This window comes from Salvelinus sp. IW2-2015, linkage group LG4q.2 (genome assembly GCF_002910315.2).
Source record: "Salvelinus sp. IW2-2015 linkage group LG4q.2, ASM291031v2, whole genome shotgun sequence".
NCBI classification, from domain to species: Eukaryota; Metazoa; Chordata; class Actinopteri; order Salmoniformes; family Salmonidae; genus Salvelinus; species Salvelinus sp. IW2-2015.
Genome location: NC_036843.1, coordinates 13,235,767 through 13,256,877, shown reverse-complemented (window position 1 = coordinate 13,256,877; position 21,111 = coordinate 13,235,767). Strand labels below are relative to the sequence as shown.

Sequence of the window (21,111 nt, the reverse complement as noted above, 5' to 3'; positions counted from 1 at the left end):
AAATAATGATCAAATAGTTTTTGTAGAGGAGGATGAGTGAAGATAACATTATCGTTGAGTGACTTGGTGTGCCCTTTAGAATATCTATGTGGTATTTGAGTGTGACTCCATATCCACTTTTTCTATCCTGCTCTCTATCCCACTCTCCATCCCTCCCTCCATACTGCAGATGGACTTCTCTCTGACTGGGCCCAGTGAGCTATGCAATAGACATCAGCAGCAGCAGCCACAACTTCAGCCTAATGTTATCCCCAGCATGGCCTGTTTTCCTGGGAGTGGGACTGACACTTCTCCCCTGCTCCAGGTCCAGAAGGTGGGCTCCAACAAGGCCCCTGGACTCCTGCCCACTATTTACAGCCCCCTCAGTGGCATGGAGAGCTCCAGCCTCTGCATCCCCTCTTCCCACACAGGCAGCAGCCATGATTACAGCCCTGTAGCCTTCTACAACCACTCTACGCTGGGCTACAGCAGACCAACCATCTCCGACAGCCCCTCTCTGTGTCCCCCTCTCTTCTGGCCCCCCCATGACCACGGCCAGCACAACATGCCCCCGCTGACCCAGCACTGTCCCCAACCCTTGCTGTACAGCAATCCCAACCACCACGCCCCCTTTGAAGAGCCTAAACCTCTCAACCTCACCCCTAGCAGGTAGCTACGGTCTTCCAGCATCTGACAGTGACACACCCTCCGTTTCTATCTTTCAGTCTTTACACCTGTCTTATTTGACCTTTGCTTGTCTCCTGTAACATCTCAGATGGGTAAACAAAAGGAGACAGCCTCTTAGCAAAACATAGCAACCTATTTCGTAGTTTGTGTGTTAAACAGTGTGATTGATGTTCCTTCTCATAGCCCTCTCCTCCACCCTACCAAGCTGCCGGGGAAGAACTTCTGTGCCGTATGTAATGACTACGCTTCGGGCTACCATTACAGGGGCTGCGAGGGCTGCAAGACGAGGGCTGCAAGACCGTCTTGTGAGGGCTGCAGGGCCTTCTTCAAGAGGAGCATCCAAGGTAGGACCACCAAGGGAGCTGTGTGGTGTCATTACAGTGTCTCTGCCCTGGGAGCTGAGGTCATGGTGTCCACTGCAGGGTCTGATCACTGTGTTTTCTGCTGAGACCTCATTATATCCTGTTTTTACCTAGGTCGATCATTGTAGGTCGATCAGATGTGATGTATACAATTCATGTAATATCTCCCAATGTCTAGCTCTATCTTTTCCAGGGCACAAGGACTACGTTTGTCCAGGGACTAACCAGTGCACTATCGACAAGAACCTCCGTAAAATGTGCCAGTCCTGCCGCCTAAGCAAGTGTTATGAAGTGGGCATGAAGAAGTGTGGTAGGCAGCCATCGTCCTTATCTACTCTCTCTCACTAGCTGGGTTGTGAAACCCAACCTCATGTAGTCAAACATGTGAGCTGTGAGCCTGTGAGCTTGTAGAAGTATCTGTTGGAGTGAAATCCATCAGTTGTTTGTCTGTGCTGTTGTTCAGGTATGAGGCCGGAGCGCTACAGTTACATGGGAGCGAGGCACAGGCGTGTACCTCAGGGGTGGGGGGCACCAGGCGGGCTGGTGGGGGTCGGTGCCAGGGCCCAGTGGAATTTGGAGGGGGGCTCCCTCCCCCTGCTGGAGGTGCACCACTCATCCCTGACCCCTGAACAGCTGATATCCTGCATCATGAATGTGGAGCCGCCAGAGATCTACCTGATGGAGAACCTAAAGAGGCCCTTCACTGAAGCCAGGATGATGATGTCACTCACCAAACTGGCCAACAAGGAGCTGTTCTTCATGATCAGCTGGGCCAAAAAGATCCCTGGTGAGACACCTGTTCTGTGTGTGTGTGTCAGCTTGCGTGCAGCACATGTTCAAGGTTTGGTTGATGCCCCAAGTTTATATGTGAGATACAGTAGGTATGTCTAAAGAAAGAAAGAGTACCTGGCTGACTGTAGACCCTTCACACCCTACTTCTATATCTACTAACTGTGATCAGTACTGTAGTAGTTGGCCCTTAGCCTTCTCATTACCCCACGTACTGAAGCCAGCCATATGGCTGTGTAGACCCGAGGGACAGGAAATCACACAGGCTATGAAGGGGTTACTCCTCTCCTCTCTACCCTGCTGCAGAGCATTGTTCCCCCCTGACTCAGGGTTGTAGAAGTGAGCCCAGCAGGTGCCCTCTCAGGGGAGATGTGTCTGAGTTCACACGCTCTTTTGTCTGAAATGGGGTTTTGGTGAAATAAGGAGGTGAAAATTTGCTTGTATTGTCAGTTATAAAGAAGAAGAAAAACTCTACAGACTAGCTGTGCATTGTGGATTTGCTCCAGAGAGCACTGCAGTTTCATTTATGAAGGTGCCTCAGCATTCGGCTTTGTTCCAATATCCATCTGTCAGTACTTGTCCAGCTAAGACTGTGGTGCGCTGCTCTGTTCCAATATCCATCTGGCAGTACTTGTCCAGCTAAGACTGTTGTGCGCTTTAGGGTGTTCCTAGTCTGTCAGGGCTTTACTATGCATTTCATCTGTCCTTTATTAGTCCCTTCAAATGTACGGGCCCTTAGGGAGTGAACGTTATTTATATTAAGGGTTACATGGGGAAAATCAAAACTCTCTGAAATGAAAATGGATGGCCCTCCCTTCAGCAAAATATGTTTTACCTAAACCCTCCCTGAACACTTCAAAAAACAAACAAGTGACCCTCCCATATACCCCAAATAATATTTAACACAAAGTGGATAGCAGAGAACATGTTTACCGTTTACCCTCACTTCTTGGACAGACCAGAGCCTTTGTCCTGTAAGCATTACATGTGTGCTATTTTGATAGCACACAGGGCTGCGAGCCAGAAGGTTGTTGGTTTGCAGACCACTTTGGACAAAAGTAAGGGTAGAAAGATCTCCTTCATAGTAAAAGCATTGCATGAATCAATCATCGTATTTGCAGGTCCCGAGAAAAAATGGCCTTTTATTAAAAGTATATGTAATTCTATGTCATTCTACATATTAGTTTAATACATTTTTAATACCACACAAATGACCAAAATTACAGGCTAAGAATGGACAGAGAGATAGGCCTATGTGTTCATCTTATCATATTTCTCCAATGCCAAATGAGTGTCTTGTTTGCAACGAAACTGTTCCTGTTTAAATATAATGAAATCTGAGAATCAATCAATCAATCAAATGTATTTATTAAACCCTTTTTACATCAGCCGATGTCACAAAGTGCTATACAGAAACCCAGCCTAAAACCCCAAACAGCAAGCAATGCAGATGTAGAAGCACGTGGCTAGGAAGTCATTAGGAATCTGAGCATGGTACTTTCAAAAGTTAGGCCTACCTTTCCACCACAGACAGAGTAGGCCTGCCGATGCAGAAAAATGTAAGCTTTAACTGCTAGCCTCTCTTCTACCGTGGCTTAACCCAATGAGTAAAGGTCACAAGTGTTTCCCTAAATGCTATCTGTGTTTAAATATCTTCTATTTTACAGAAAGTGAATAGCTTAATCATTTGATAGTGACATAATTAGATTACTTCCCTGAATGTCAAAGAAACAAAACAATGATATCCCCAAGTGCATCAGAGTCAAGTCTTTCCCGGGTATTTTACAGCTTGTTTCTAGCATAAAGCATTGCGGATCAAAGCAATGTTATAGATCACTTTATATAATCAGATCTGTTTAATTTTCTTCAAAATATTAAACTTTAAGGATCCGCCCCTTTTTCAATTTTCGCCTAAAATGACATATCTAACTGCCTGTAGCTCAGGCCCTGAAGCAAGGATATGCATATTCTTGGTACCATTTGAAAGGAAACACTTTGAAGTTTGTAGGAATGTGAAAGGAATGTAGGAGAATATAACACAATAGATCTGGTAAAAGATAACACAAAGAAAAAACCAACTGTTCTGTTGTATTTTTTTTTGTACCATCATCTTTGAAATGCAAAAGAAAGGCCATAATGTATTATTCCAGCCCAGGTGCAGTTTAGATTTTGGCCACTAGATGGCAGCAGTGTATGTGCAAAGTTTTAGACAGATTTTTATTTTATACATTTTTTATTTCACCTTTATTTAACCAGGTAGGCTAGTTGAGAACAAGTTGTCATTTGCAACTGCGACCTGGCCAAGATAAAGCATAGCAAGTCGAAACATACAACAACACAGGGTTACACATGGAATACAATGAACCATTGCATTTCTGTTCAAAATGTTGTATCAGGACTGCCCAAATGCAACTAATTTGTTTATTAATAACTTTTCATGTTCAAAATTGTGCACTCTCCTCAAACAATAGCATGATATTATCTCACTGTAATAGCTACTGTAAATTGGACAGTGCAGTTAGATTAACAAGAATATAAGCTTTCTGCAAATATCAGATGTGTCTATGTCCTGGGAAATGTTCTTGTTACTTACAACCTAATGCTAATCGCATTAGCCTACGTTAGCTCAACCGTCCCGTGGAAGGGACACTGATCAGCTAACAAGCAGTAGGCCTGTGCTTTTTGCCATTTTCTTTAATAAAAAGGTAGGCCTATAGCATACCCTCTCATACCCATCAATTTGAGTCTTGGTCTTTACAGCCCTTCACTGACACTGAGGTAGACTATTTAGTTAAAGAGTGCATGGTGGTGGGTGAAGGAATTGATATTGATATAGCAGCCTATCGCCTAATTCCGTCTGTCAAACATGTAGGCCTACCTCTTATTTCTTAAACAGCAAGAAATAGGCTCCTTCACAAAGCCCTCTTGTTAGGAAAGTGTAATGCAGCCTAGTTTTATTTACACCATCCCAACAGCTATCTTTAGAAATAAAACTTTGCTCCCTGCTTCTCCAAGCATTCACTTCGTAGCCTATAGCACTCAACCTCAACTCTGAACCTCGAAGCCAGTTCCACTGTGTTTTTTCATTGTTGCCTCTAATCAGGGACTGATTTAAACCTGGGACACCAGGTGGGTGCAATTCATTATCAGGTAGAACAGAAAACCAGCAGGCTCTGTACCTCATAGGATAAGAAACACTTGTGCCTATAGGCTATGTATCATTTGATTGAGACCACACTAAATAGCCTATAGGCGGGGTGTGTTGAGTTAAATTGAACGTTTTTTTTTAACTTTGTTTGTTTTAAACATCACTGGGGGAAAAAATGGGAATGTGCGCAGTTTATTTATATGTTTAGAATGCGCGCAGTTGATTCATCTAAAATGCAGCGATACTAGCTTTGGGCATGGAGTCAATGAAACTTACCTTTGCTGTCGGTGTGCTGTACCTGTGGGGATATGTGATCATCGAAGGTGGAGTGGGACCAGAGGACTCACCTACAGTGGTTGCTCCACTAAAAGTTTTGCTATTATGCTGCAGGACTGAGAGGTAATTTGTGGTTTAGTAGGTACCCAGTATGACTACTTCATTGCTCCAGACCAGCGCAAGGGGATGTTAGAGCACTGATTATGCTTTTGGGTCCTACTGTGTCTCTAACTGACAATGAATGGGTGACATAAACCTAAATAGAAACTGATAATTGTGCAGGACTTCAGTATTACTTACTAAAACTGTTGTGACACTAAGGTTTTTATTCCTTTATTTTGCTCTTACTGTAGTACTGTAGCCCACTCCTGACCGGTCACATTGTACAGTGCCTGAGTGGCGCAATGGTCTAAGACACTGTAGGTTTTTGATTTCTTTCCCTCTAAAAACAGAAATAAATTATTCTAAATAACAAACTGGCTTTATTTACAAATTAGTAACAATGTCTCACCCCATGTTCAAGAATGGCCTTTTTCTCACTAATTTTACATTATTTGAAAACAAAATCATCTCCAAAATATTGTTATTTTTTAAACAAAGCAAATATTATTAATTTTGAATTATATAAAAGTCCCTTGGATATTCTCACAGATATATTATTAAGCATGTTATTAGCAGAACAATATACACACAAAAGTTTGGCGTCACTTAGAAATGTCCTTGTTTTTGAAAGAAAAGCTAATTTGTTGTTCATTAAAATAACATCAAATTGATCAGAAATACAGTGTTAATGTTGTAAATGACTATTGTAGCTGGAAATGGCTACATAGGCGTACAGAGGCCCATTATCAGCAACCATCACTCCTGATTAAAGAAGCAAAAAAACTGGACATCTTTAGACTAGTTGAGTATCTGGAGCATCAGCATTTGTGGGTTCGATTACAGGCTCAAAATGGTCAGAAAAAAAGACTTTCTTCTGAAACTCGTCAGTCTATTCTTATTCTGAGAAATGAAGGCTATTCCATGCGAGAAATTGCCAAGAAACTGAAGATCTCGTACAACGCTGTGTACTACTCCCCTCACAGAACAGCGCAAACTGGCTCCAACCAGAATAGAAAGAGGAGTGGGAGGCCCCGGTGCACAACTGAGCAAGATGACAAGTACATTAGAGTGTCTAGTTTGAGAAACAGATGCCTCACAAGTCATCAACTGGCAGCTTCATTAAATAGTACCGGCAAAACACCAGTCTCAACATCAACAGGGAAGAGACGACTCCGGAATGCTGGCCTTCTAGGCAGAGTTGCAAAGAAAAAGCCATATCTCAGACTGGCCAATAAAAATAAAGATTAAGCTGGGCAAAATAACACAGACACTGGACAGAGGAACTCTGCCAGGCAACATGAGTCTCACTAGTGTTGAGTAATGTGCTGGTAAAAGTGGTGTAGGTCTTATTTATTTAGAGCATATTGAAGTTAGAAGCAATAGAGTTTGAAGCAATAGCCTACAACTATTTTAGCACTATTTCACGCTGCTCTGAGACAATCATGGGGACTGGTCTTGATAAATCAATGAGATTTTTATTTTCACTGAATCTCCGTTTGGGTATTGGTTAGACTACAATTATACAATTAGGGTGTAGAAATGTTATGTTCTTAGTGTAACCTTTATCTTCTTATGGCTGCATCCCGCTACCGGGATCGATATGACAGCAGCCAGATAAAGTGCAGGGCGCCAAATTCAAAAACCAGAAATTTCATAATTAAAATTCGTCAAACATACATGTGTCTTATATCATTTTAAAGGTATTCTTGTTGTTAATCCCACCAAAGTGTCCGATATCAAATATGCTTTTCAGCGAAAGCACTACAAACGATTATGTTAGGTCACCATCAAACCACAATAAGCACAGCCATTTTTCCAGCGAAAGATAGCAGTCAGAAAAAGCAGAAAGAGATAAAATTAATCACAAACCTTTGATTATCTTCATCAGATGACACTCATAGGACTTCATGTTACACAATACATGCATGTTTTGTCTGATAAAGTTCATATTCATAACAAAAAAACTGAGTTTACATTGGCGCGTTAGATTCACTAGTTCCAAAAACATCCAGTGATAGTGCATAGCCACATCGTTTCAACAGAAATACTCATCATAAATGTAGATGATAATACAAGTTATACACATGGAATTATAGATATACCTCTCCTTAATGCAGCCGCTGTGTAAGATTTCAAAAAAACTTTACGGAAAAAGCAAATCATGCAATAATCTGAGACGGAGCTCAGAACAATAGCCAAATTAGCCGCCATGTTGGACTCAACAGAAAACAGAAAATACATGATAAATGTTTCCTTTGATTAACTTCATCAGAATGCAGTCCTAGGAATCCCAGGTCCACAATAAATTTGTTCGATAATGTCCGTTATTTATGTCCAATTAGCTACTTTGGTTCGCGCCTTCGGTAAACAATTCCAAAGTCAGAAAGCGCCTCCACTATAACGTGACGAAATGTCCAAAAGTTCCGTAACAGTCAGTAGAAACACGTCAAACGATGTACTGAATCAATCTTTAGAATGTTGTTAACATACATCTTGAATAACGTTCCAACCGGAAAATTAAATTGACTTCAATTGAGAGATGGAACGGACGTCCTACTCATGTGAAGGTGAATGCGTGATCAGCCCGTGGAAGTGATTACTCATTCCTGTCTCCTTCGGCCCCCCTTCACATTAGAGTCATCAGACAAAGTTCTGTTGACTATTGACATCTAGTGGAAGCCGTAGGAAGTGAAAACTCATCTATATCTTGCTGTCATTTCAATTGAGAGTATGGTTGAAAATCTGACACCTTAGAAAAAATTCAAACAGGAAGTGGAACTTCTCAGGTTTTTGCCTGCCATATGAGTTCTGTTATACTCACAGACATAATTCAAACAGTTTTAGAAACTTCAGAGTGTTTTCTATCCAATATGAATAATAATATGCATATATTAGCAACTGGGACTAAGGAGCAGGCCGTTTAATATGGGCACCTCAGTGCACCTTTCATCCAAGCTACTCAATACTGCCCCTGCAGCCATAAGAAGTTATTTAACCTCTAACGAGCCTCTACCCCGGGTCCGGGAGCACCCCCCACCCCCCCACACACTGATTAGCATAGCTAGCATAGCTTCACAAGTAGATAGTAGCATCTAAATATCATTAAATCACAAGTCCAAGACACCAGATGAAAGATACAGATCTTGTGAATAAAGCCACCACTTTCAGATTTTAAAATGTTTTACAGGGAAGACAAAATATGTAATCTATTACTAAACACGTTAGCAAAATACACCACTATTCTAACTCCATCAGTTTCTTACTCCTTCAGGTGCTATCACCATTCGGCTCAACTAAGATATTGATATCCACTAACCAAGAAAAACCTCTTCAGATGACAGTCTGATAACATATTCATGGTATGGATAGTTTTGTTAGAAAAAAGTGCATATTCAGTAGAAATCACAGTTTACACATTGCACCCACCATCACAATCGACTAGATTACTAGATAGAGCAACGTGTATGACCAATTTACTCATAATAAAACATTTCATAAAATAGACAAAGCATAGCAATGGAAAGACCAGTTCTTTGTGATTTCAGACCATATTTCAGATTTTCTAAGCGTTTTTCAGCGAAAACACAAATAAATCGATAGTTAGCATACCACATGTGCAAACGTTACCAGAGCAATCGTTCCAGCCAAAGAGCGCTATAACGTAATCACCGCCAAAATATATTAATTTTTTCACTAACCTTCTCAGAATTCTTCCGATGACACTCCTGTAACATCATTTTACAATATACATATACAGTTTGTTCGAAAGGTGCAATTTAGCCATACCAAAACCGTGGTTACACAATAAAAAATACTAGGAAATCAAGCCTCAATATGTCTGACGTCATCTATCAGAGTGATCTAGTTTAATTGAAAGCTAATCATATACTTGACTAAAAAATACAGGGTTGACAGCAATCGAAAGACAATTAGTTCTTAATGCAACCGCTGATTTACATTTTTAAAATTATCCTTACTTTTCAAATACAGGGTTGGCAAGTGAAGCTATACCAAACAAAATGGCGAAATATGCGTTTAAAATATTTCGACAGAAACACGATTTATCATATTAAATATTGCTTACTTTGAGCTGTTCTTCCATCAGATTCTTGGGCAATGTATCCTTTCTATGTTATAAACGTCTTTTGGTCGATAGATGTCCTCTGTCCTTCGAAATGTCCACCACCAACGCACCGACACCCAAAACGTGTCCAAACTTTCAGAGTGCACAACAAAGAAATTCCTCAAAATCGCAGCTAAACGGATAATAAATTGCTATAAAACGGTTCAAATTAACTACATTATGATGTTTTTAACAACTTAACGACTGAAAACATGACCGGAGAATATTGCTGGTTAGAAAACGATTTTGGACAAAGGCAAGTCCGATGGCCTTTCACGCTTCAGGCGCACGACGAGAAAGGACGGTCTCTATACATTTTGGTCTTTTATAATGGCTGTGAATGTCCCATCGATTCATTGAAAACGTGATGACGTACAGACACCCAGAGGAAGACGTAGGCATGTCGGTTTCTTCATAGCATTCACTGTCGCCTTAAAAACAGACCCCAGATCAGGGGTAACATTTCTGAAATCTGAACCCTGTCATTGAAAAGTGCTGTAGAAATGTTCTGTACCACTCAGAGACAAAATTCCAACTTCTATAGAAACTAGAAGGTGTTTTCTATCAATAATAACAATAATATGCATATGTACGATCAAGAATTTAGCACGAGGCAGTTGTTTTTTGGAGACACAAATATGCTAATGCGGAACAGCACCCCTATAGTTGCAAGAAGTTAACTAGGCAAGTCAGTTAAGAACAAATTCATATTTACAATGACGGCCTACACTGGCACATCCCGGACGACGCTGGGCCAATTGTGCGCCGGTTGTGATACACCCTGGATCAAATACGCACACTCCACATCCATTACATTGTATTTTAGTCTCAGGGATGAGATCATTCTCCTCAAGGCCAATAAATCCTCTCCTTCCGGACCGATCAGATTCACCCCAACACCAACAGAACTACAACTAAATAACAACGTTCAATGCTTAACAAACCCAATGTTATAGTTTTTTGGGCTACAACACAAATATATAATTCTGACAAACAAAGTGGACGTGTGTGATTTAGAGCCATAAACCTTTGTTTACTGACAATTCAAAGGTGCTTTGTCAGCAGTTAGGTGTTGATATGGCCAAATTCAAAGTCAAACTTACTCAAGAACCTAAAAAAAAAAAATCTAATAGGAATGTAAAAATACAAGGATGTAATGTTTGAAGCAAACATTCAAATCGGTATTATTGTATTTTCAGATAGCTCATAGATTTATGGGATGTCACCTCTCAGCAATTTAAAGGGCGAAGATACTGTAATAAGAACCTGTGTGCCCACACATGGTGATTCTTTAGATACAGCGTGGGAGAAGAAGATATTTGATACACTGCCGATTTGTGAGGTTTTCCTACTTACAAAGCATGTAGAGGTCTGTCATGTTTATCATAGGTACACTTCAACTGTGAGAGACGGAATCTAAAACAAAAATCCAGAAAATCACATTGTATGATTTTTAAGAAATTATTTGCATTTTATTGCATGACAATGTATTTATTACCTACAACCAGTAAGATTCCGGCTCTCACAGACCTGTTAGTTTTTTCTTTAAGAAGCCCTCCTGTTCTCCACTCATTACCCTGTATTAACTGCACCTGTTTTGAACTCGTTACCTGTATAAAAGACACGCTGTCCACCACACTCAATCAAACAGACCTCAACCTCTCCCCATGGCACAGACCAGGGAGCGTGGTAATAGGACATCAGGGATAAAATTGTAGACATGCACAAGGCTGGATGGGTTACAGGCCAATAGGCAAGCAGCTTGGTGGAGAAGGCCAACAACTGTTGGCGCAATTATTTAGAGAAAATTGAAGAAGTTCAATATGACGGTCAATCACCCTCGGTCTTGGGCTCCATGCAAGAGCTCACCTCGTGGGGCATCAATGATCATGAGGAGGTGAGGGATCAGCCCAGAACTACATGGCAGGACCTGGTCAATGACCTGAAGAGAGCTGGGACCACAGTCTCAAAGAAACCATTAGTTAGACACTACGCCGTCATGGATTAAAATCCTGCAGCGGCACGCAAGGGTCCCCCTGCTCAAGCCAGCGCATGTCCAGGCCCGTCTGAAGGTTGCCAATGACCATCTGGATGATCCAGAGGAGGAATGGGGAAGGTCATGTGGTCTGATGGACAAAAATTAGAGCTTTTTGGTCTAAACTCCACTCGCCGTGTATTGGGAGAAGATGAGTACAACCCCAAGAACACCATCCCAACCGTGAAGCATGGAGTGGAAAACATCATTCTTTGGGATGCTTTTCTGCAAAGGGGACAGGACGGACTGCCACCGTATTGACGGGCGGAGGATGGTGGGGCCATGTATCGCGAGATCTTGGCCAACAACCTCCTTCCCTCAGTAAGAGCATTGAAGATGGGTCGTGGCTGGGTCTTCCAGCATGACAACGACCTGAAACACACAGCCAGGGCAACTAAGGAGTGGCTCCGTAAGAAGCATCTCAAGGTCCTGGAGTGGCCTAGCRAGTCTCCAGACCTGAACCCAATAGAAAATCTTTGGAGGGAGCTGAAAGTCCGTATTGCCCAGCGACAGCCCCTACACCTGAAGGATCTGGAGAAGGTCTGTATGGAGGAGTGGGCCAAAATCCCTGCTGCAGTGTGTGCAAACCTGGTCAAGAACTACAGGAAACGTATGATCTCTGTAATTGCAAACAAAGCTTTCTGTACCAAATATTAAGTTCTGCTTTTCTGATGTATCAAATACTTATGTCATGCAATAAAATGCAAATTAATTACTTAAAAATCATAATGTGATTTTCTGGATTTTTGTTTTAGATTTCGTCTCTCACAGTTGAAGTGTACCTATGATAAAAATTACAGACCTCTACATGCTTTGTAAGTAGGAAAACCTGCAAAATCGGCAGTGTATCKAATACTTGTTCTCCCCACTGTAAATAGCCCAGTACTGTAACCTACTCCCGACCGTCAAGTTGTACAATGCCATATTTTCCGTTCCACGGAAACCCAGAGGGTTTTTTGTTTTTCTTGGAATAGAAACACCATAATATTAATCAAATCAAAATTTCTTAAAATCAGTCCCATATACTATATTCTTACAAAAAGGTTTTAAATTATCTACTACAGCCACTATTGAAGGCTATCAAATGCTTCTCAAAGATGCCCTCTGGTGGTCAAACTAGCACTAACTGGCATTAATGGTACCAGTGGTTGGCACCTAAATAAAGTGCCATAGAATTCTGCGGCACCATGCAAGCTGTGCCGCAGTATGCTGCAACTTTTATAGGACGAACCACTGTAGGATGGAGAGTGCACCAGAGGAGGGGGGCTCCACAGTAGCGCAGAGGTGATAGACTGGGGATGCGGTGGTGTGGACAACGGGGCAGCGGAAGGTGAGCTGGCAATGCATGAACATGGGGAGGGGTGCTCCATAGCGGCAGAGAGGCCACCAGAGGCAGTGCACAGGGAGGCGAGTTACAAGTGGATCGAGAATTCAGCAAGGCCTTTGGGAAGAAAGGTTTACATTTTGTGCGATTAAATGTCCGAAGCTTACTACTGAAGATTGATGAGATATGCCTGTTGGTTCGCAAATCAGAGTTGGGTGTCTTATGTTTTACAGAGACATGGTTGGATTAATCTGTTTGTGAAATTGAGATGGACAATTATTCTGTCAGGAAGGATCGGAACGGTGATGAGATGTGCCTTTGTTTATAACATTGCTTATAACATCAGATCAGATTTAATGATCTGGAGATTGTCTGGCTGGATATCTGTCTTCCCAAAACCAAGACGATTTTGTTGGGGGTGTGTTACAGTCCGCCCAATCAGAATGCATCCTATGAAGGTCTTGGAATTGTGTTGTCAAACTGTAATGATTCCCTGGAGAAATAATTTTGTTTGGGGTTTTCAGTACTGATGTCTGCAAAAAGGATAGCCCAACCCACAATGTATTTATGCACTTCTGTAGATAATTTGCTCTGACCCAAATGATAAAGATCCCACCAGGATATGTGAAACAGTGCAAAGTACGATTGACTTAATATTGGTGTCTGATAAATCCAAAATATCTCAGAGTAGAGTAATAGTCTATGGAATCAGTAATCATTGTATTACATTTTGCACAAGGGAGTTTTTAAAGATATATTTAAGTGTCACAAAACTGTTTTTGAGAGAGCAGCCTGATGTTATCCTATATAAATGTCACAGAAATGGATGCACAGAGCAGGATGGAGGAAGCTAAGAGGGGTTACTTTGCCGATGAAATCATTGAGAACAAAAATGACCCTGAAAAGCTTTGTAAATCATTTAAGGAACTAGGCTGTAGTAGTACTACCAAAAACTAACTAAACAGTATTGGATTGAACATCAGAGGGGAGATGGTATATGAAAAAGCAGATTTGCCAATTAATCAAACTCTTTTTTTTCTGTTGCCAGCAGGCTGGTTAGCAAGCTGCTAGCAGACTTTACATGCTCCAAAGCCACAGGCCTGGATAATATTCCTGCAAGTTTTCTTAGAGATTCTGCTGAGCAAATTGCCCCTTGTTTTACACATATAGTTAATCTCTCTCTTGAACATGGCATCTTTCCCAAAGACATGAAACAGGCTAAAGTTATAACTCTGTTTAACAAGGGGATAAAGTATGACCCTGGGAATTATCCTCAGTATAACATCAACAATCCTGGAGAGAGCTGTACATTAGCTAATGTATGAATAGGTCAACAAACAAAGTCGAATGTATGATTTTGTGTCAGGGTTAAGAAAAACATAGTCCACTGATTCATGTCTACTTTACTTGTCTGACATCATCATGAAAGAGATTGATGAGGGAAAAAACTCTGCAGAATGGTACTGCTTGACCGACAGAAGACCGACGAAACAGTTAACCACTGTTTTCTCATTTCCAAACTGAAGGAACTGGGGTTTAGCAGTATCCCTCTAGGCTGGGTAAAGTCCTGCTTGTCAGGTAGGGAGCAAGAGGTTAATGGTTTGTAATGGAAATGACCATCAAGGTCTCAAGTCAATTAGTAAATGAACTGTATTACAGGTCGTTCAGAAGCTGCGCCAGGGGGCTGTCCCCGAGCACCTTTTATGCTAGGACATGATTCATCCTCAGCACAAGGGAGGAAGTTTGGGTGCAAAAGAGAATGTGAAACAAGACACCTGCTGCTGATAAAGTTCTCAGAGGCTATTTCTGGGCGTTCACCCAAGCTCAAAGTTCTCTCTTGGTTATTGTCTGCTAAAGGGAACTAGTTATAAAATGGAACTAGCACAAAGGGAACTAGTTATAAAACATGTCATGAAGCAAATATGTATTACATTACAGCAACCAATACATACAATCATATAGCCAGGGTAAAAGAAAATCCACCACAGGTTCACTGTCTTAGGCAAAACTAATTAATTGTGGTGAACCGCAGGGGAGCGTGCTTGGGCGTCTTACTGTTTTTACTTTATATAAACGATATGAAAGATGCTTGTTCTTGCCGACTTTTCCTTTAAGAGGATGACTCAACACTTCCGGTGTCTCATAAAAGTAAAACCGTTGGAGAGCATATTTAGCACAGATCTTACTAACATTAGCAAATGGCTTGGAGATAATAAGCTACACTACATGACCAAAAATATGTGGACACCTGCTCGTCGAACATCTCATTCCAAGATCATGGGCGTTTAATATGGAGTTGGTCCCCCCTTTGCTGCTATAACAGCCTCCTATTTTCTGGGAAGTCTTTCCACTAGATGTTGGAACATTGCTGTGGGGACTTGCCTCCACATCAGTGCCCGACCTCACATTAGTGATGTGGACTTGCCTCCACATCAGTGCCCGACCTCACATTAGTGATGTTGGGCGATTAGGCCTGGCTCGCAATCGGCGTTCCAATTCATCCCAAAGGTGTTTGATGGGGTTGAGTTCAGGGCTCTGTGCAGGCCAGTCAAGTTCTTCCACACCAATTTCGACATACCGTATGGACTTTGCTTTTTGCATGGGGGCATTGTCATGCTGAAACAGGAAAGGGCCTTCCTCAAACTGTTGCCATGCTGTGGCGTTAAGATTTCCCTTCACTGGAACTAAGGAGCCTAGCCCGAACCATGAAAAACAGCCCCAGACCATTATTCCTCTCCCACAGAACTTTATAGTTGGCACTATGCATTCGGGCAGGAAGCGTTCTCCTGGCATCCGCCAAAAACCAGATTAGTCCGTTGGACTGCCAGATGGTGAAGCTGCTCCAGAGTCCAATGGCGGCGAGCTTTACACCACTCCAGCTGACGCTTGGCATTGCGCATGGTGATCTTAGGCTTGTGTGCGACTGCTCGGCCATGGAAGGTCCCAACGAACAGTTATTGTGCTGACGTTGCTTCCAGAGGCAGTTTGGAACTCCGTAGTAGTGTTGCAACTGAGGACAGCATTTTTTTTTTTACACGCTACGCACTTCAGCACTCTGCGGACTCGTTCTGTGAGCTTGTGTGGCCTACCACTTTGCGACTTCTAGAAATTTCCGCTTCACAATAACAGCACTTACATCTGAGCGGGGCAGCGGACTGACTTGCTGGAAAGGTGGCATCCTATGACAGTGCCATGTTGAAAATCACTGAGCTCTTCAGTAAGGCCATTCTACAGCCAGTGTTTGTCTATGGAGATTTTATGGCTGTGTGCTCGATTTTATACACCTGTCAGCAACGGGGTGTGGCTGAAATGGCCAAATCCACCAATTTGAAGGGAGATCCACATACTTTGTGTATATATAGTGTATCTCTGCACTTAGGTAAAACTGAGGCAATTATTTTTGGGTCCAGAACTAAATTGTGTAGGTCCTCTGAAATCAAAGTGGAGTTAGGGGGTGAGGTGCTGACTACTAAAACCTCTGTTAGCTAGCAGGGATGCATCCTTGACGGAAGCTTGATAGGTGTGAGCATGGCCACTAAAGTGCTAGGGAAGGTTAATGCCAGGACTACATTTTTGGCTAGAAAGCCCAAGCTGCTTGATAAGGATTCAATGACAGTGCTAGCCACTGCCCTCATTCAATGCCATTTTGACTACACTAATACTTCCTGGTTAGGGGGCTTATATACGTTTCTGAAGGGGAAACTCAAAATATTCCACAATAAGCTGATCAGGATAGCGTTGAAGGTGAGTCCACGTAATCACAGGCAGGAGCTGCTTTCAGGAACTCAACTGGCTGCCTGTTGAGGCTAAGGTGTCCCAGATTAGACTGGGTTTGGTTATCAGGACTATTGATGATTCTGCGCCCAGATATCTAGCTGATTACTTTCCCCATGTTAGGGATGCACACAATCACAGCACCAGATCAGGTGATGCTAATGTGGGCTTATACAGGCTCAGGAGTAATGCTGGGAAAGATACTTTCTTGTATACTGGAGTCTCAGAGAGGAATGTGTTGCCTCTAACCATAAAACTAACATACTCTCTGGGCAAAAAACAATTTGATGTCTTCTGTGTACCTTGCGATGCAACGATATCATAGATGTTCTTCTTCGTTTTTAGGTTTTATTAACTCGCTGTAATACTGTTTGCAACCGTGTTGGATCTTACCTTGCCGTCTTGTCTCAAGAGGACCAGAATGGAAATAAGTCGCAGACGTTATCGTGTATTATCCTCAATGATTTTACTCATGTGCATGTATGGCTTTTCAAGTTTTGTGTGTGCTTGTTTATTTAAATGGTTGAATTAATAAACATAACTACATTTATATTGTGCGTTCAGTGGAGAATGAGAGATGGGGCACACATCGATATACAGTACCAGTCAAAAGCTTGGACACAACTACTTATTCAAGGTTTTTTTAAATGTATTTTTTACTATTTTCTACACTGTAGAATAATAGTGAAGACATCCACGCTATGAAATAACACATGGAATCATGTAGTAACCAAAAATGTGTTAAACTAATAAAAATATATTTGAGATTCTTCAAAGTAGCCACCCTTTGCCTTGATGAAAGCTTTGCACACAATCTCATATAAAATATATTTGTGATTTGTTTAACACTTTTTTGGTTACTACATGATTCCATGTGTGGTATTTCATAGCGTTGATGTCTTCACAATTATTCTACAATGTAGAAAATAGTCAAAATAAAGAAAAACCCTTGAATGAGTAGGTGTGTTCAAACTTTTGACTGGTACTGTATATATATCATAATAAGCAACTAATTCAAAAATACTGAAGAATATTGAAATTTCGTCAATTACAGATTACATGACTGGACTAGATTAAAAAATACTAATCCCTCCCCTTGACTGAAATTGAAAAAGCATGACCCTCCCCCATTTTACTCCCTTCAGAATAGAATGAGCACTAACTGCCTCCACTTTCTTTTCATCTGTGTGTGTGTGTACTATAGGCTTTGTAGAGCTGAGTCTGACGTACCAGATGCACCAGTTGGAGAGTTGCTGGTTGGACGTGCTGATGCTTGGTCTGATGTGGAGGTCTATCGACCACCCTGGGAAACTCATCTTCTCAGCAGACCTAAAGCTCAACAGGTACAAATTCCTGAATTTCACTACTAAGCTCCAGTAAGAATAAGATGAGAATGATGTTGGTTACAGTATCTTCGCCCTTTAAATTGCTGAGAGGTTGACATCCCATAAATCTATGAGCTATCTGAAAATACAATAATACCGATTTTAATGTTTGCTTCAAACCTACAGTCCTTGTATTTTTACATTCCTTATTGATTTTTTTTTTTTTTAGGTTCTTGAGTTAAGTTTGACTTTTGGCCATATCAAACTCTGACTGCTGACAAAGCACCTTTTGAATTGTCAGTAAACAAAAGGTTTATGGCTCTAAATCACACACGTCCCACTTTGTTTGTCAGAATTATATAGTTGTGTTGTAGCCCCAAAAAACTATAACATTGGGGTTTGTTAAGCATTGAACGTTGTTTATTTAGTTGTAGTTCTGGTGTTGGGTGAATCTGATCGGTCCGGAAGGTAAAATAATTTATTGGCCTTGAGGAGAATGATCTCATCCCTGAGACTAAAATACAATGTAATGGATGTGGGAGTGTGCGTATTTGATCCAGGSTGTATCACAACCGGCGCACAATTGGCCCAGCGTCGTCCAGGTTTGGCCAGTGTAGGCCGTCATTGTAAATATGAATTTGTTCTTAACTGACTTGCCTAGTTAAATAAAGGTGAAATAAAATGTTTACAAAAAAATGATGCATACTCCCACATACATTACACTGTATCTTAGTCTCAGGGATTAGAACATTCTCCTCAAGGCCAATAAATCCTCTTACCTTTCGTACCACTTGTCTATATGTGCGTGTGTGTGTACCACTTGTCTATATGTGAGTGTGGGTGTACCGCTTGTCTATATGTGAGTGTGGCTGTACCGCTTGTCTATATGGGAGTGTGCATACTACTGGTCTATATGGGAGTGTGCGTACCACTGGTCCATATGGGAGTGTGTGTACTAATTGTCTATATGTGAGTGTACCACTTGTCTATATGTGAGTGTGTGTACTACTTTTCTATATGTGAGTGTGTGTGTACCACTTGTCTATATGTGAGTGTGTGTACTACTTTTCTATATGTGAGTGTGTGTACCACTTGTGTCGTGACTTTACTTTCATTAAGGCAGCAGCCAAAATCCTGTGTCCTCTCAGTGTGCAGGATTGGAATGTGTGAGTGGGCCCTATGGAGAATCTAACTCAGAACAGTAACATGCAATAAATGGATTTTGGGACAATATATTCCATCAGCCAAAATGGTGGTAATAACGATAGATGGAATATGAAAATGAATGTCATATTTGTTATGTTATTAAAAGTTAAATTATGACGTTATAACGAAAACATTTTAACTTGAAGAGTTTCCATAATATGCACATGATGTTTACATATTGTACGTTGTGTGGAAAATGTCCAGATTAAAGAGAATGTTTTTGTAAAAGTGAACTGTGAAATTAGTTGTCGAAACATGATTAGAGTACAATCTTGATGCCTTGCCTCGTAACTACATACGCCCAGAGAACTTGCCATGAAGGCGGAAACACCCAATTCTACCCTGGGGTATAAAACATGTGAGTTAAGAATTTACACATCAGACTAGGTGACCACCGCTGCAGCCAAGGTCCGAGTAGTATCAATCCCAAAACACAACGAGGTTTCAAGACATTACTAGAGTAATTCCGTGGACTATCAGGCAGCATGCCACAACGGAGACCTCCCGGACGCTCAGTAATTCCCTTGCCAGGGATGATTTTGTACAGCCTACCCCGGCTTCCCGAGAACCCCGCTTACCTCCTCCTGAGCGCTATGTTGAGGACCCTGGAACCTGCCGGGTGTTTCTTTCCCAGTGCTCCCTCATCTTCAATCCCTTCGGAGGTGAGGAAGGTATTCGATCATCCGGTGTCCGGGAGAGATGCGGCCTGAAAGCTACTTTGATTACGTCAAGAACCAACCCCGTAGTGTGGCAGACTACACAGTAGACTTACGCACGTTGGCTGCCGAGAGTGCCTAGAACCCAGAGTCTCTGTTTGATATCTTTCTTCATGGACTATCCGAGGAGATTAAAGTTGAGCTCGCAGCTCGGCAGTTACTTCTGGACCTCGACTCCCACATAGCCTTAACAATAAGGCTCGATGGACGTCTACGGGAGCGCAGGAGGGAGAGGAGGCCTGTTTTCGGCCCTACTTGTTCATCCACGGCTACTTGCTCGCCCCCGAAGAACCTCGGAAGTCCCCGATGCCTGAGTTTCCGAGAGGATCCAAAGGCAATCGAGTCCCCTCGGGAATCATTGGGCACAAGTGACAAATTTTCTACTGTGCCTACGCAACGGGGCAGAGCTAGGTAAGAGTACTATAGTGGGTCATACTGGGAGTTTTCTAACTCCCATTCCCACTCTTCCATGTTATCCTGCTGTGGGGTGACCCATCTAAATCTCTCCGAGTGCTCATTGACTCTGGAGCTGAGTTTTATGGACGCTACTCTGGTATCAGAGCTGGGTATCTCCACACAACTCCTCTCTGTTCCCATGGATGCCAGAGCACTGGACGGACGTACCATAGGCAGGGTCCCTCATAGTACGGTGTCCATTAACCTGCGTGTGTCGGGCAATCACAGTGAGTCCACACAGCTTCTTCTCATTGAATCTCTCCATGTTCCTGTTGTTTTGTGATTCTCATGGCTCCAGAGGCACAACCCCGTTATTGACTGGACCACTGGTTCTATCCTGGGTTGGAGCCCGTTCTGCCACTCACATTGCCTTCAGGCGGCGCAGCCTGCCCCGGGACGTCCTCCTGCGGGCTCTGGTAAAGCCTCGGATATCTCCGCCGTTCCAGCCGAATACCAGGACCTCCTGGAGATGTTCAGCAAGGCTTGCGCTCCTCCCTCTGCATCGTCCCTACGATTGCGCTATTGATCTCCTCCCGGGCACAACACACCTCATTTGTTGACTTCTGTGATCGAAAAAGCCTTGGCCTCATGCATGTCAACATCAGAAGCCTCCTCCCTAAGTTTGCCTTACTCACCGCTTTAGCACACTCTGCCAACCCTGATGTCCTTGCCGTGTCCGAATCCTGGCTTAGGAAGGCCACCAAAAATTCTGGGATTTCTATACCCAACTATAACACTTTCCGTCAAGATAGAACTGCCAAAGGGGGAGGAGTTGCAATCTACTGCAGAGATAGCCTGCAAAGTTCTGT

The 21,111-nt window shown here is 42.3% G+C and overlaps 1 protein-coding gene across 1 annotated transcript in view; it reads left to right on the top strand.

The window, feature by feature from the left end:
- Positions 1-256: 256 nt before the first annotated feature.
- LOC111963348 (estrogen receptor beta-like) overlaps positions 257-21,111 on the top strand; it is a 37,737-nt gene continuing 16,882 nt past the window's right edge. Inside the window, exons 1-5 of the mRNA XM_023986717.2 lie at positions 257-648; positions 850-1,010; positions 1,222-1,338; positions 1,492-1,815; positions 17,804-17,942. Coding sequence (XP_023842485.1) covers positions 257-648; positions 850-1,010; positions 1,222-1,338; positions 1,492-1,815; positions 17,804-17,942 — 1,133 coding nt within the window. The remainder of the gene's footprint in view (positions 649-849; positions 1,011-1,221; positions 1,339-1,491; positions 1,816-17,803; positions 17,943-21,111) is intronic.